Source organism: Zeus faber (genome assembly GCF_960531495.2).
Source record: "Zeus faber genome assembly, chromosome: 6".
NCBI lineage: Eukaryota > Metazoa > Chordata > Actinopteri > Zeiformes > Zeidae > Zeus > Zeus faber.
In genome coordinates, this window is record NC_137201.1 from 17,478,793 (window position 1) to 17,494,245 (window position 15,453).

Below are 15,453 nucleotides of genomic sequence, written 5' to 3' on the forward strand. Positions count from 1 at the left end.
CATAATGCATGACTCCCCGCGTTAGGCCTCTGTTACCTGTCAAAATCATGAAAATGAGATCTGTATCTGTCTGTGTCTGTGTGTCTGTGTGTCTGTGTGTGTGTATGTGTTTGTGTGCGTGCGTGCATGCATGCGTACTCTGTAAGTTACATGCATAGCCATGTATGTGCTCCTCAACATGTGCCCTGTCTGCCTGCATCATGTGCAGGCGGGTGCGAGTGGCGGCTTGATGAAAATTTTAAGAGTGAGAATGATATTTCCGTTGCCTCCCGAGGGAAGCCTTGTCAGCTGCGCACACTAATCACCCTCCTAAAGCTTCTCAAAGAAAGTCGAGCTTAAACTATAATCTCATGCATACATTATACCGCACGTCACATCGGCTTTTTTTCACACGTGCACAGAACGCGGAGAGGTCGGGAGTCGGCGCGAAATTCGGCCGTCGAAAATCAACCCTTTCGTGTTATCGGCCAAATTTCATCGATTTCATCGTGACGCACTAGCAACTTTTGACACATAAATTTTAAGTCGTTTATCTCTTAAGCATTAGTGAGCCAAAAATATGACTAAAGGTTTGTACAGTCAGATGAAAATGTGTCTTTTTTTTTGATTCTTTAAAATCTAACCAGAGATGTTTTCATGTACTTTTTACATTAAAGTCAGAATTTCCAGTATGAAAAGAACTTGAGTTTCTGAAACATGTGTTGCTGAGCACGGAAGCAGAGAGCGGTGGAGTGGTTGCTTATTGCATTATCTCGAGACATCAAACATTGTTTTTCTGATATCACGTCTTAATTATTTCGTGAGTTTTGGGGGAAAAAAAAAAAAAGTTTCAAATATTTATTCTGCAACTACTTTATCTTCTTGCATCTTCCCTAAGTTCTCCTCTGGGACACCTCTCCCTCTCAGAGGAACGAGTCATTGACGAAGGGGATTGTAGCCTTAATTTCACGTTACATGACCACAATAACTCCGGAGCTCAAATGAGTTGAATTTACGCTTGAATTAGACAGGCTTCCTCCTATAGACTTAAGACGCCCACTCTGAGTCTGCCATTCCGTGTGCTCAGCAGGTCGGAGGTAAAAGCCAGGCAGGACGTGAAGCCCGACATCCGCCAGCCTCCGTTCACCGACTACCGGCAGCCTCCGGTGGATTACCGTCACCCTCCGGTGGCAGACTACCGGCAGCCCCCCACGCTGGACTACCGGCAGCCCCCTGGCCTCCTGGACTTCAGGCAGCACACTGCCGCCGCACAGTTCCCTCTAGGCCTGCCCCCGGATTTCAGACCACAGGTCAGACGTGTGGTTAGGTCGTGTTCGCTCATGCAGTTTGGATGATGCGCTGAAGACAAATTGCTGGTTTTCCTTTATGGGCTGTGATGTCGCTGGACTCCTGCCACGCTGCACTGGGCCGTGTTCTCTTGCTGTGGGCTGCATGTTTGAATATTGGTTCCGTATTTTTTTCCCCCAACAGGATTTCGACTATTTCACGGTAGAGCTGGAGAAAAGCGTGAAGGGTTTTGGCTTCAGTATCCGTGGGGGAAGAGAGTATAAGATGGACCTATTTGTTCTGCGCCTCGCCGAGGACGGTCCTGCCATTCGCAACGGCAGGATGAGGGTGAGATAACAAGAGAATAACTCCCTCCCTCCATTAAAAAAAAGAGCATATTGTATTAGAAACCCTTGCATTACCTCTTTTGAAATCTCGTATTTATTCATAACTTATGCCAATGTTTGCTTTTTCCCTTATCTCACCGGCCTGCTGCCATCTGCCCCGCTGTGTGTGTGTGTGTGTGTGTGTGTGTGTGTGTGTGTGTGTGTGTGTGTGTGTGTGTGTGTGTGTGTGTGTGTGTGTGTGTGTGTGTGTGTGTGTGTGTGTGTGTGTGTGTGTGTGTGTTCGTGTGTGTGTTCGTGTGTGTGTGTGTCAGGTCGGGGACCAGATCATAGAGATTAACGGCGACAGTACAAGGGACATGAGCCACGCCCGAGCCATCGAGCTCATCAAGGCGGGCGGGCGGCGCGTCCGGCTGCTGCTTAAGAGAGGCACAGGACAGGTGCCCGAATATGGTGCGTTCCTGCATACGACACCCCTCAGTCCTCCTTTTACCCGCTCCCTCCATTCCACCATCACCCTTTGCCACTTCTCTCTCCGTCTTATTCTGTCTGTATAATACAATTAAAATGTGTCTATCTTACATTTTTCAGTGTCTAAACCATTATAGCTTGATAGCCAGCTAATGTTTAACAAAAGAATACGCTGACGTGCATAATAATGAAGCTGACATTGTTATTAACATCTTTCTGTATTAGCAGTCTTGGTGTTGTTCTGTCATCTTTTGTCTTACATTTACTGTGTCTAGATTCAGAAAAATAAACTATTTTTTTAACAAGGCCATAGCATAAACCTGCATTTGTTTCATCCCCGCGGCTTTAAGTCTAATGATTGGTATAGGCTTTTACTTGCCTTCTCTTAGGAATGGTACCTTCCAACCTCTCCATGTGCATGAAAGGTGACACACTAAGCTCCCCCTATTTCTTCCTAATGGGCCACTCTAAAGATACGGTTTGTGAAAAACTGCATGCCTCTTCTGTGTGCAGTGTACACTGTGTGCATGCATTAATCAATGGGTGTGGGAGTTTGCGAACGCAAAAAGAAAAAACCACAGGTGTGGTGTGTGTGTGTGTGTATGATTGTGCAGACTGTTGAGAAGGTAATGAGGTTTGAAGTGGCCCTGTCATTATCAAACGGGGTCGTAAAGTCAACCCTGTGTAAATTGAATCTGTTCTCAGGGTCAGTTTTCCACGCGGCTACAAACAGCCTCCTCTCGAGGCGCCACTCAATTCCTTACCCGGCAAATCTCTGCGCAACTCTTGTCGGCTAGAGTATTGTCCACATGGGGTCGGGGAATTATTTCCCCGGGAGCTCAATGGATGATTGGGAAGAGGAAAAAAAAAAAAAGTGATTAAAGTAAAACATTACATATTATTGAAAGAAAATATTCAATATCAATCAATATTTTCCCCCTGTCCTTTTTATATCTCATATTATATTACCAGCGGTATTTACCATGGGCTAGTGCCATCACCCCTGTGGCAGCTTTCCAAGCACCAATCTCTATGTTAATCGGCGGTTTACTGAACAGGGCCTTTAGGGGTAAAGGTCGGCCTCATGAAACTACAAAAAACACAGCCATAAAGTGATGGAAATATACCGAATGACTTAATATTAAAATTGGTTTATGTCGAAATCTGATACTCTTTTGGTGGTGCAGTAATGTTGTGTGTGAAGGGCGTGTGCTGCTTACACACAGCTGCATAGCTGTTTGCATGACGGTACACCAGGAGGAGATGCTTGACTGAGCTCGAATCTTTTCTCTTTCGATCAGCTGTTTCTTTATTTCTCATGCATGAGCATGCGAGTGTGCACGCCACTCTGTTTCAATGTCTCACTTTTTTCTGATTGCGTTTTCCGTGTCCTCTGACAGACAGGGCCGCCCCCTGGGATTCCCTTTCTACAGCCCAGTCTGCCCTGCAGGAAGTGACCCTTGACTCCCATCCCGCCCCATTGTTCTCATCCCATCCAGCCTCAGCCCCAGACCCCTCCCACCAGCTCCCCCTAGAGGTCACAGTGTGCATGGCAGGCCAGGCTCCACCGCTGACAGACCACAGTTCCATTCGAGGGGCTTCAGGTGGCAGGTCCACCCAGCAGAGATACACCATCAGAGGCCACGGCGCTCCTCCGGGACCCGGGGAGGCGGACGGGGGGGCGGGAGAGCGCCAACCGCGGGCTTTGCCTCCCAAAGCCCTCCTGGGGAGATCCATTGAAAGAAGAGAGAAGCAAAGGGACACCGGCTCAGCCTGCTGTGAGAAAAAGGACCCGAAGACGCAGGCGACGAGCGCCATCTGGCCTTGGGACTCGTACGCGAGTGTGAATTTGAATGGCGGCTCTCCTGGCAGCGGGGACTCCGGAGACAGACCTGTCCACCTCCAGGAGAGCCTGGAGCCAAAATGCGTGCTGCCCACCGAAGACAAACGGGCCGGCAGCCAAAGCGGGCTGTACTGTCCCTCAAAGAGCGTGGACAGCTCAACTACCAGGAGTTCCACCGCCTCCCCAGGGCCCTGGAATGTGCCCGGGCCTGATAAACTGCCCGGCACGCTGAGGTCCTGGACCTCAACTGTGAGCAGGTAGACTGGATCTAGCTGGTTTGGACCAGAACAGGATGTTTGACTCTACAGTGCCCCCTGTAGAGGAAAAATCACATTTGCTCTTTCTATTAATCTGGCCCTGTTAGTTCTCTTGCTCCCTCTTTCTGAAATCATATTTTGTGTTTCATATGTTCTTACAAGATTATTATTACACCAACCACCTTAAAGACAGAGGGACCTCCACTGCTCTTGTAACATACGGCATATAATACGATAAAGACTTATTGGCGACGGGACATTGTGGACTTATTAGTCAAACAAACAATGGGGTAAGTGTATTATTTTCAGCAGAGGTGAACTGTCGACATGTACCTTTAACCACTAATCCATTTTGGGCTCCAGTCGTACGGCTGGAGTGCACAGCAACCTCATATGGAAAAAAAAAAAGGCTTCTTGCAGAAGACATATTTTCAGTGGAGAAACTCATTTCTTCTATATTTTCATTTTGTGCAGTTACACTAAAGACCTATGTGGAGGACCTGGCACTAACACAAGCGACAGCTCTGTTAACAAGATATACGTTATATCTCAACATGCCTATCAATATATCACATACTGTAAATGTAAAAGAGTGAAAAATATGTACATTTGATCTTCTCAAAAAGATACCCATGGGTGGTTTTTGAGGCAGTGTTGTAGTTAGATACATTGTAAAGATTAAAAGAACATCTGGACATTATTTTGAGATCCACAAGTCCATCGCCTTGTCTATATCTACATATCAAAGACTGTGGACGTTAAACTGGACCACAAGGAAAGCCTAAGAAGTCGTGTTTTGCATGGACATGAAAACCACCGTGGTATTATAAAGGGACGCGCGTGTCTCGTAGAGGTACAGTATTAAGAGGATATCCTCCTGTGGAAATAGCTATTTGGTTCTTATGTGAAACAAAAAATAGTCCCCCCCCCGTCAAGTCGAATAGATTTTTGGAGTAGGAAAAAAACAAAAAAAAAACAAAAAAACAGTTGGCTTTAGAAGGACTCACATACTGTTCTATATGTTACATCAACGACTCCATTGCAAATCAGACATGCAGACATTGTGCAAAGATATGAACTCTGGTGTACTCATTGTAATGCTAAACGGTGAGGCGTGGGCCCACCCTGTTTTTGACATTTCTATGCCTTTTACTGTGCTACATGTACCACATCACTGTGGGAGAGGGACATCGGTGTGAGCACGAAGAAGAGGCCAATGGGATTGGAGGTGGGGCAGAGTGCCTTACTGAGACTAATGCAGAGCTGCTGCCGTGGTCGAGGGGCTTTCCAGTCAGTTTGTTTTGGGAAGTGTACGCAGAAGAGCTCTTGAGAGGCCACACAGTAATCCTTTGGTGGCGTAGCTGGCTTCCTTTTGAATGGATTTCCAACGTTTGTATCCCATGACCTTGATGCACTCAGCTGTGGAGCATGTGGGCGGCTGCTCTTTCTGGTGTTGTAAGAGGGACGACATACTAGAAAGTCACCTGGGAGACTACGCATCCAAAAGTTCAAAAGGATAGTTTGTTTCTGAGATTGTAATACGATTCTTCGTGTATTAGCGTAATGGAGAAACTATACCAAATTCAGTGGTAGTGTATACATTGCTCATTGGGTCTATATTTCAATATATTGCAATTGAATGATACATCTGTTAGTCAAACTGTTTCCGGTGTAAATTGAAAGGCATGCTGCAGCTTAACAACAACAAAGTCAGTATCCTCGTGCATACCTCCATTTTGGTACACGGCAATTTTCTATATTAAATGCTCCTATGAGAGAAAAACACCAGTCTAGATTCCCGCTAGGTCTGGTATGAGAGGCAGCTGCAGTACAGCACCTCAAAGCAATCAACGAAGAGCTGGTGTACTGGTTAACACCTCAGTTTACTGCCAGGATTTGGTAGCAGAAATGCTGCCCTTGAGCAGATGTGGGTGGTTTAATGAAGGCCGTTTTGTGGGGGTCTTCTCTCGTGAAATTGATGAAGCTGTGCGGCTGAGCCTTCACCGTTCGTGGTGGGAAATAGTTTGCACGTACCCATTGCGAGTAAGACGACTCTATTCACCTCAGTGATTCCCACTTCATCCATAACGTAAAACATTTTGTGTTGATTGATGTCATTGGTTCCCGGTTTTCTGACCTTATACATGATGCACCCAAACTATAATGCATTGTACATAAAACTCTTGTAGATGTGACAAATTTGCCGGTTTACTTGTTATACGAGGAGCACAGGAACGTGCCATGAGGCTGTAGACGTATCTTTTTTTCCTCTGTTTGCTGACGTCAAGAGTTCAGAAAAGGTGAAAAGCGTATATCATCAGGCTCTTTGTCTGTCGAGGCTGTCCCCTGCCGGCCGTGAGTGGTTTTGTATACATACGGGAAAAACAATTATACTGGAATCTGTGAAGGATGGCACGTTCATGAATCCCCATTGAGATCAAGTATAACTGTGTAGTGTTAACTGTATTATCCACCCTGTACAGCTGTATTCCTACAGATATGCTTTACTGTATCATTGATACTGTAGTTTCAAAGACGTGAACAACTATTTTTATGAAATGCGACAGTATGGATATATTACATTTTGCTAAAAAACAAAACAAAAAAAAACTTGTTTACTGAAAGATATTCTGAAATACTGTCAAATAAACTCTTGACATGGTGTAAAGTATTCTCTGCAGGGTTGTGTTTACTTAGAAGTGCATGTAGAAGAATGTCCTGTGCTGATTTTATTTTACAAATCTGACACATTATAGGCACGCTTTGGAAAACAAATATTCCAGCCCTCAATCCACCATAATTAACCAAGACAGAGCTACAATTACCCTCTAAATAATGTGTGTTACACTTGCTGCCCTGAGAATAGCTTGTGAACATGACTTCACGCTTTGACAGGAAACCCGACAAAATAATTTGGACTTCAATGACGACAAAAACGATAAAACAAGCCATGAATAAGTAGAAAGGGATTTTGTTTTTTAAACAATATGTATAAAGATTTTAATGAACCAATTCCCGGTGTGTTTAGTCCGAGGTGTCCATCGCTAACTGGCTGCCTGTGGGTGGAGCTGCAGGGGAAAAGTTCTGTCACTGGGTGTGGTTTTCCACAGGAACTGGACTTTCATGATCTGTCGACTCGTTTAGCAGCTCTTCCTGAAAAAGATAGGATACTTTGAGCCCCTGTGCGATCAATAGAAATTCTAAAATCCAGAGGTAATTTTGACAGATTTCACCACAGCAAAGCACAGCGGTAGAAATCGAGTTCAAAGCCTGCGTTCATGTTGCGCTATTACCTTTCTCTGTCTGTAGAGTCCCATTTGGAAATGACAACAAAGCACATCCACCAAGAAGGCAACCATCCCATGAAGCATGCCTGCAAGGGAATCAATAGGAAGTTGCACACAGTTGAGATATTCAGGGAAATCTGAGTCTCCTCACATTGTAATTTCCATAAATAGTAATCAGTGTAACAGTGTATGTCAATGATGTCATGGCCTGTTCCTGATGCTGCAGTAGCACTGAGGCAGGCTGGTGTTATTGTGTAAACATATGGACTAGTATGTGAACAAGGGCAATGTAGACTTTAATTATTTTCCTTCCTACGTTTGAGGCCAATTCAGATGTAATGCCTGCCGGAAGAGGGGCGAGGGACTCTCTCTCTCTCTCCGCCTAAAGAGTTCTCTCTCTTTTGACTCTTTTGTGAACGTTTATCCCTTTGAGCAAAATGTTGTGATAATTAGTCATACAGAGTGAGAGGGGTAAAGAAGTTCACATTACATTAGCTTTTTTTTTTTTGTATTCACACTCAAGGAAAAACAGATTAATTTGGGGAGGGCGTTTTAAATTGTTTGAAAAAACAAAAACAAAAAACAAGAAACCATCCATCTGAAACCATCTGAAAACAGAGCAAGATGCCGAGGTTTGTGTAATAAGCTTCTTATTAGATTAAAAAAAATCTTTAATTAGCTGCATTAAATTCAGCCTCGAGTAGTTTCTCTCCGTCTCGCTGTGGGAGAGGGACATCACAGAAACTGCATTCTAGCCTTTCAGCAATTACATAATATTTATGTTGTTCATAGTACATGAACTGCACTGTGATAGTTCAATTTTAACTTAGCCTTAACTATTTCTTTTTATACACCACTTCAATACTTCATCACATGCTGTTCAATATTTCTTTACGGGTACCACGCAAAGTGCAAACCCATTTTAAATACTGACAATAATTCAGATAAATGATTCTTCGTGGATCAGCTGCGTGCCGCGACACATCTGGATCCTAGTAATTCCATATGCCAAGACTATGAATTTCATGGACAGACTACCTCCATTTATGATCCCTTGAGGTGAATACAGCGTCTTCTAAAGTTACAAAAAAAATTATTTATATACCCATTTCTCAGTTTTGTTTCCTGACTAGGCCTCCTCTCACGTCTCACGTCAAGTAGCCCAATTCTTCTGTGTTAATGAGGGAATGTCCTAAATGGCGCCTGAACTGGGAAGGTTGTGTCACATCATCATCCCGCCCCAAACACTGCGGTACACAAACTGGTAACGTTGTATGATATATTACATTATATTACACAGGGATGTAGTGATGGTTGAACTGGACATTCTACTTAGTACTGAGGTGGAGGTGAGATTATGATACTCTCCTGTTGATTTACATTCAGCTCACTACCCGTTTCTTACTACCTTTATTTTAGATTGATAGTGTGTACTGTGACAAATTACCAAAATGAACATCAAGTCAACATTTTTCGCAGGATATTTTAAGACTGAAATATGGCGGATGTATTCAACTCAAGATTGCGGCTCAGCGTGAAGAGAGAAAGAAATTAAAATAATGGGGTGAGGTAATGCCTCCGATTTATCTGGCACTGGGCAATTTTGTGACAAGGTGCCAGAATCTGTTATTTACTGTGTGATGTCTGCGAGGCGGATAATGAGACAATTAGCAAGAAAAGGGATGAGGGAGGAAGAAAAACGCTGATACCTGTAGTGGAAAAAATCCCTCCGATGATTCCACAGAGTCTAACGAGGAACCGCCAGAGAGGCATGTGCTGCTCTGTGACCGTGACCATCAGGGAGCTGATGTCGTACTTCATGAAGATCCCCGAGACGCCGTGGCTGCCTGCGGCGTGGTTTATCGGCCTCTCCTGCCGAGAATCGGGGGCCATAACACACGTCAGGATAGTACACAGCAGATTGCTCGTACACCGGGATGCGCGAAAACGGGGACAGGGGCTGAAATGTACCCAAACCTACCCGTTCAGTGACAGAGTACTGGTGCGTGTCTGCGGTGATCTGGTAGGTGTTCAGCTTGGTGGGGACTATCGTGATGAAGTACTGAAACATGTGATTATCTGGAGAGACGGGGGGGGGGGGGGGGTGTTGTTTACAGTAGTGTACAGTACCGTTCAGTTTAACTCAACGGAAGCTGCAGAATGATGATTGAATCAACTTAAGTGGCGGTAGCTACATTTATAGAGACACAATTGACAACAGCAGTAAAAAAGGCAATATAAGGTTTAGATTGGCAGTAGTGTGAAACATAGGCAGTAACTTTCTCCATAATCGCAAGAGGGGGAAAAAAAAATGGAATCAGCGTTTTGTTTGAACAGGGAAGCACGAAGGGACTTGAAATGATAAACTTACGATCAGGAGAGACTTTCTCGGTTCCGTCCAGAGCATTGATGATCCCAGGGATTTCCTCTCCAAAGGACAGGTGGTCAATGCGGTGGGAGAAGTTATAAGCTGGCAAAGGGTGGCAAGTCAAAACATAAATAATTATCATAAAGTGCACTGTGCTGTTCAAAAACCCCAAGTGCCACATTGTGCGCGCACACACACACACACACACACACACACACTTAAAACCACCACTAATATTGTGTGTGTGTGTGTGTGTGTGTGTGTGTGTGTGTATATATGAAATTTTAACTACCAAAAACACCAAAATGGAAGTGTTGATAAATACGCAGTCATATGCATTAAAAAAAAAAAAGCATTTTTAAGAATCAAGATTTTTAAATAAACAATATATTGATCTCTAACGCCACCTTTTCTCATGCCTGTTCAATGCTTTACTCGTCTGCTACAAGAATGTAATGTCTTTGAATTGAAATATCTGTATTTGGGGACTTTTCCCAGCAAATATTGATATATGCGATAAATTTAGTGAATTTAGTACAGATCATGAAATTATTTTGATTACATTTTTTATTCGACTGACAGCCCCTTAAAAAAAAACCAAAACAACATTATATCGTGATGTGATGTTTATATACAACTAAAAGGGAGTGGAAACTCACTGTCATGGCTGACAAGGGCTGCGAGATGCGCATGACCTCTGGGATGCGGGATGGCCCTGTGGTGAGGTGAAGAGATCAGAATTCTACAAAGCCACTGCACTAATGGCATACACCCATTGTAACATGGCTAATTCCATTTCATATATCCCAATCATTCCCTGGATCCCATAAAACACTGTAACTTGTTTACTGCCATGTGATTACATACTTGCCCACTGTGATATGGAAGTTTCCCGCCACCTTATTGACAAAAAGGTGCCCATGTATCCTGCAGGCCTCAGGAGACTCAGTGGGATGGTCCTCTCTGTTGGTGAATTACAGCAAAGAATAGAAGAAAGAGAAGTTACCAATGTTTTTTTCACCAATCAGTTCAATGATGGGAGTGAAAACTCAACATTTCTAATTTCAATAAATGATTCAGCTTTTTATTTATTTTTCCAACTCAGGTTTTTTTCCCCTCAGTATCTCATACTGTACCTGGGAGGTAAAGCTGTGGGAGCACCTTTCATAACAGTCTTGAAAATAACTTCCTGGAGGGAATGTTCCTCTCTGAGACGCGCCTGGATGTTTAGCAGAGCCCTGTAAAGGATTCAACGCGAGACTAAAAATGTGACTATTGCCGGGAATATTTCAAGATTAGAGACTGACTAGAAGCTGAGAATGAATCTTGAATCTTGAAGTGGAGGAAACCAACAAAGTAGGAAATGCTTTGCGCGCCCGAGAGTCTAAAATCTTCATAATGTGACAGGGTATTTTTCAACACGCACAATACATTGATAAAGTATAATGCCACTGTACGCAGGAGTATCAGGGTAAAAGACAAACAGTCTTACATGTGCCATAGTCGTTGTCCAGGTGACAGCTCAAAGTTCACCTATTACGTGAAGGCAAAACAAAATAAGTTACGTGCCCATTAATCGAGGCTATACAGCATAAACAACAAAGGGGCTCAAACATCAGAGGGACTCATACAAACCGGCTCGTATTTTAATCCATCTGATGCCACCATGGTCTCTGCCAGATCCAGGACATCGGCGCCGACAACTGCATTCAAACAAAGACACAATTCAGTGATTTCAACATATGTCATTAACTGACATTTATAGCCGTGTTATTTTTGATTTGATTTATTTTATTTTTTTTAACATAATCCAAAGTGAAAACAACACAAATAAAGAAAAACTATTCATGTCAGCACTTACATTGACACCTCATGGCCACGGTGATGTCAACGTTTATCCTCAGCTTGCTGTGGACGACAGGGGCATGTAAGAGGCGAAGCCGAACGAGCGCTGGCGAATCAACACGAGCACAGAACCATCGTCCATCGCTTACTTTTTAAAGTCCTTGTCTACTTCATAATCATACTTCATCCACGTGTCTCTGTACACAAAGAACTCCAGGAAGGCGAGGATGGCCATGAAGGTGAAAGCCACCAAAGAAACTGCACATAGGAGGGAAAAGATGGTGGAAAAAAAAAAAAAAAAAAAAAAGAGAGAGAAGTTATAAGTTGTCATGTGGAAAAACTGCTCTGGAAAAAAAATAAAACAACAAAAAAAAAACCCACACACACACACACAAAGTATTTTATTTACCTGTGCCTCCACTTGCCGTGGTTTCGACATAACTCTCTGGGACCTTGGGGAAAGCGTCCAGTTCCTTCACTAAACTCAACGCCTTCTTCCTGGTCAGTCTCCTCATCTTCGGGGCCGCTGTTTATTTTGGACGCGCTGAGGGGAAACCAACACGCCCGTGAAAACCAGCAAAGGACGAGCCACCTCCCATGTGCGCCCATGACACACGCACGCACGCACGCACGCACACACACACACCTTACTCAACGCCTCCTCTTGTGCTGACGTCTCGTTATCCGGCTCGTTGACACATCAATTCGGTCTCCTTCGATAGACTGATCACGGGCTGGTGGTCTTCAGATCCATCCCTCTAGTCGGACCTCGGCTCCTCGTCGTGTTTCATACTTTGTATTTTGTTTTTTTTTCTCGGTCGGACCATGACAAACACGCCGCGTATGAGTGGGGCTCCTCGGCCGAGGCGTCCGCTCCTGTGACCTTTCACCTTAGCCGCGGAAGGGAAAACCGCAGAGGATCTTGTTCGCCGCCCCCTGTTGGTGAGAGGGTGTCATGGCCATTGTCAGCCCGCTCCAATAATGGTATCAAAATATGGAACGGCATTATCATACTCACAGCATTGATATGGAATCCAGTTAATACAAAACCACGTGTTGTATATTCTGCCTATCTTTGTTTCTCTTTTTCAGACTTTTTGTGATAGTTCCATAACTCCTTATAGGCAAAAAAATATTGAAATGTACTTGGGCGAATAAATAGACACATACATGCACAATGCTACAAGTTCCTTCTTTTGCACTTCAGCTGCAAATTGTTGAGACAGAGGTTTATTGTTTATTTCTAGGTTTATTGTATATTGGGATTTTCTTTGCCTGTTATTATTGACTATTTGCTCTGACGTGAGCTGCTGTAACATTGCAACCTTCCTCCAAGGATGAAAATAAGTATCTCTCTATATTAATTGAAACGTAGACATACACAGCACCACAGGATAAAAAAAACAACTTTGAACAATAAGAACTCCAGCAAAAAAAAAAGATATGACTATAATAAAAAAAGTCCCAAAACCACCAAAAGTTCTTAGATATTCTGGACCGCGAGCATTGAAAATATCTACGATATGTAACTTGAAGTATTGGATCAGTGAAATCTAAACCTGATCAATAACCCCCGCGGGATGTTTAAGTTAGTGATGTGATTTAAGTAAAGTCAATTCATATCTTCACTACTATCTTTTGTACAGCTGGAAATTAGAGAGAGAGACTTTTGATTGATGATACAAGACTTTAAAAAGGTGGAAATAAATACATGAATCACAGTTTACACAATATGATTCACTTGTATTATAACAGGAAATACTTATAATTTCTATTTTAATATATTGCTGTGGCTTTGGCAAAATAGGTTGAAATACCTGCAATGTACATGTGCAACTTTGTTAAAACAACATTGGATTCATTACTCAACTTCCCAGATGATGTTTATGAATTAGCATACATGATTCCTGCATTGCAAAAAGAGACAGAAAAGGTTTACTGGAGGGAGGTGGTTATTTACAAACTTGATAACAATATTGTTTGTGTTACTCGTTCACCCTAATAATAGTCTTATAATTACTGACATTACTTATAATTGCCAAGGACCTCTGACCTCATTCACTGTTACAGCAGACTCAATCAATTAGTGATATAATCTGCATTGTTTTCAGTGCATTAAACAAGGAAACATATAGATAACATCTTTCAAGTAAACGCCGGATATTTTAAGAATCACATCTTCTATAATACATCCTATTGTGTCAAATGAATAACAACCTAAATACTGAGCTGATATCACAAATGCCCTTTTTCATCTAATCCACGCTCAAATAAAAATAAATGTACGGTACGAAAAACCACACGATAAAGAGCTGTCGCTGTGACTGGAGCTTAGGTTTAAGCAACTGTTGCACAATCCAATGTCAGTCCCCTACCCCCGCGGCATCACAGGGATTGAAGTTGTCCAACTACTCGGCAGGTACTGAGTCAGGGCCCTCGTCCCTCAATACCGCTGTCTCTGGGATATCGTAGGTGGGCGTGTCCGGCGGCTCCTGAGACAGGTCTTCGGAGCATCGGCTCGCGGTGGGTGAAATGACATCTGGGCTTGTGTCCCCGGACTCTGTGCTCTGCTCTGAGGCAGCACAGGTTGTGGCAACGCCGGGAGGTATAGGGCCAAATTCGTCATCGTCGTCCTCTAGGTTTGCCGACTCGTGGATATCTGTGGGGAGCCCCAATCAACATTGACGTTATTTTTTGTCCGTCGCGTGGACCAACTCACACGATTGGAATACTCAAAACTCAAGCGATCATGAAGTTATACATCATAGCTGAAACTCACTGCTCAATGCGTCTGGGTGCTGCTTGGCGATCTTTCCCTTCAGTGTCCTGCAGTGCCAAACGACAGGAAGAGCGTTAATGGAGAGGCGGGGGGAGTGTTGCGGAGGTGAGACGTGGAAGCGCTTGCGTGTGGGATTTAGTCACCTGATCCTCCTGAAGATGCTGTCCAGATCTTTCTTCATCTCCACCAGGCTGCGGGTGTGGAGCATGAAGTGCTCGTTCATCTGCTGCAGCCGCACGTTGGACAGGCCATTGAAGTTGATCAGCATTTCATTGGTTTTCTCAAATCGGTCCAGCCTGGTATTGCAATGGATCAGGAAATACAGGGGGGCGGGGGGGGGTTGTATTAAGTAAAGCAGGTGTTTATTTATTTAGTGTACACGATACATACATGTGCCTCTGAGCCTGGATGATGGCATTGACATCCTCCGAATTGACCATGCTGAGCATCCTGCTGCAGAACACTCCAGATGCAGTGGGCTCCGCCATGATGAAGATGCTGTAAAATTTAAACTTCCCTTAAAAACCTAACAGGCGACGTTTTTTTAGTTGGGTTTTTTTTTTTTTTTTTGAGAAACTTCAAATCGTAATCATTGAAAAACAACATCAAAAATATCGCATACCTAGGCTTAGCTTGCGATAATAATCACGCAGAAGGAGAGCCCTGTTAGAGCACCTTCAATTTCAAACGTCGATCAATTGATTTTCTTTCGTGTTCAATTCAAATGAAATAATAATAATAATAATAATAAATCCTACCGGGTTTTTTTTCAAACGACAAATTCCACAATCGTTGTGTGCATCGATTTGATAGGTAAGTAAAACAACTTATAATAAGCTGTTCCAGTCCCGCATTTAAGTAAAAAAAATAAAATAAAAGCAAAAGCTCAAAATCAGACGAATAATCTGAAACGCCAACAGATAATTCCGTGTTTGTGAAACACTTCCTGGTCACATGACAATCTCTTCCGGTGACGTCCCGCGCTCCGCGGTA

General features: G+C 43.5%; 3 protein-coding genes across 5 annotated transcripts in view; 1 reads left to right on the forward strand and 2 right to left on the reverse strand.

Moving 5' to 3' along the window:
• magi2b (membrane associated guanylate kinase, WW and PDZ domain containing 2b) overlaps nucleotides 1–4,337 on the forward strand; it is a 57,703-nt gene extending 53,366 nt beyond the window's left edge. Inside the window, exons 19-22 of the mRNA XM_080003044.1 lie at nucleotides 1,070–1,289; nucleotides 1,471–1,614; nucleotides 1,925–2,063; nucleotides 3,482–4,337. Of these exons, the coding sequence (XP_079859170.1) occupies nucleotides 1,070–1,289; nucleotides 1,471–1,614; nucleotides 1,925–2,063; nucleotides 3,482–4,185 (1,207 nt within the window). The 3' untranslated portion in view covers nucleotides 4,186–4,337. The remainder of the gene's footprint in view (nucleotides 1–1,069; nucleotides 1,290–1,470; nucleotides 1,615–1,924; nucleotides 2,064–3,481) is intronic.
• A 2,553-nt stretch (nucleotides 4,338–6,890) lies between these two features.
• On the reverse strand, nucleotides 6,891–12,561 carry LOC307231191 (endoplasmic reticulum-Golgi intermediate compartment protein 2-like). 2 transcript variants are annotated; one of them, XM_080001789.1, is made up of 14 exons: nucleotides 12,333–12,561; nucleotides 12,091–12,225; nucleotides 11,831–11,939; nucleotides 11,698–11,744; nucleotides 11,472–11,539; nucleotides 11,329–11,369; nucleotides 10,973–11,074; nucleotides 10,704–10,799; nucleotides 10,496–10,551; nucleotides 9,840–9,938; nucleotides 9,450–9,547; nucleotides 9,178–9,340; nucleotides 7,475–7,554; nucleotides 6,891–7,334 (listed from the first exon to the last, which is right to left on the reverse strand). In XM_080001789.1, the coding sequence occupies exons 2-14, from the start codon at nucleotides 12,194–12,196 to the stop codon at nucleotides 7,269–7,271; spliced, it is 1,131 nt and encodes a 376-aa protein (XP_079857915.1). In that variant the 5' UTR covers nucleotides 12,197–12,225; nucleotides 12,333–12,561; the 3' UTR covers nucleotides 6,891–7,268. The 2 variants fall into 2 exon arrangements, with proteins under 2 accessions (XP_079857915.1, XP_079857914.1); XM_080001788.1 differs by having other exon boundaries at nucleotides 12,328–12,561.
• Nucleotides 12,562–13,384: 823 nt separating this feature from the next.
• kxd1 (KxDL motif containing 1) lies at nucleotides 13,385–15,383 on the reverse strand. 2 transcript variants are annotated; one of them, XM_080001731.1, is made up of 5 exons: nucleotides 15,219–15,383; nucleotides 14,851–14,958; nucleotides 14,604–14,756; nucleotides 14,461–14,507; nucleotides 13,385–14,340 (listed from the first exon to the last, which is right to left on the reverse strand). In XM_080001731.1, exons 2-5 carry the CDS (start codon nucleotides 14,946–14,948, stop codon nucleotides 14,090–14,092), a joined length of 549 nt encoding a protein of 182 aa, XP_079857857.1. In that variant the 5' UTR covers nucleotides 14,949–14,958; nucleotides 15,219–15,383; the 3' UTR covers nucleotides 13,385–14,089. The 2 variants fall into 2 exon arrangements, with proteins under 2 accessions (XP_079857857.1, XP_079857858.1); XM_080001732.1 differs by having other exon boundaries at nucleotides 15,083–15,383.
• Between the last annotated feature and the right edge of the window lie 70 nt (nucleotides 15,384–15,453).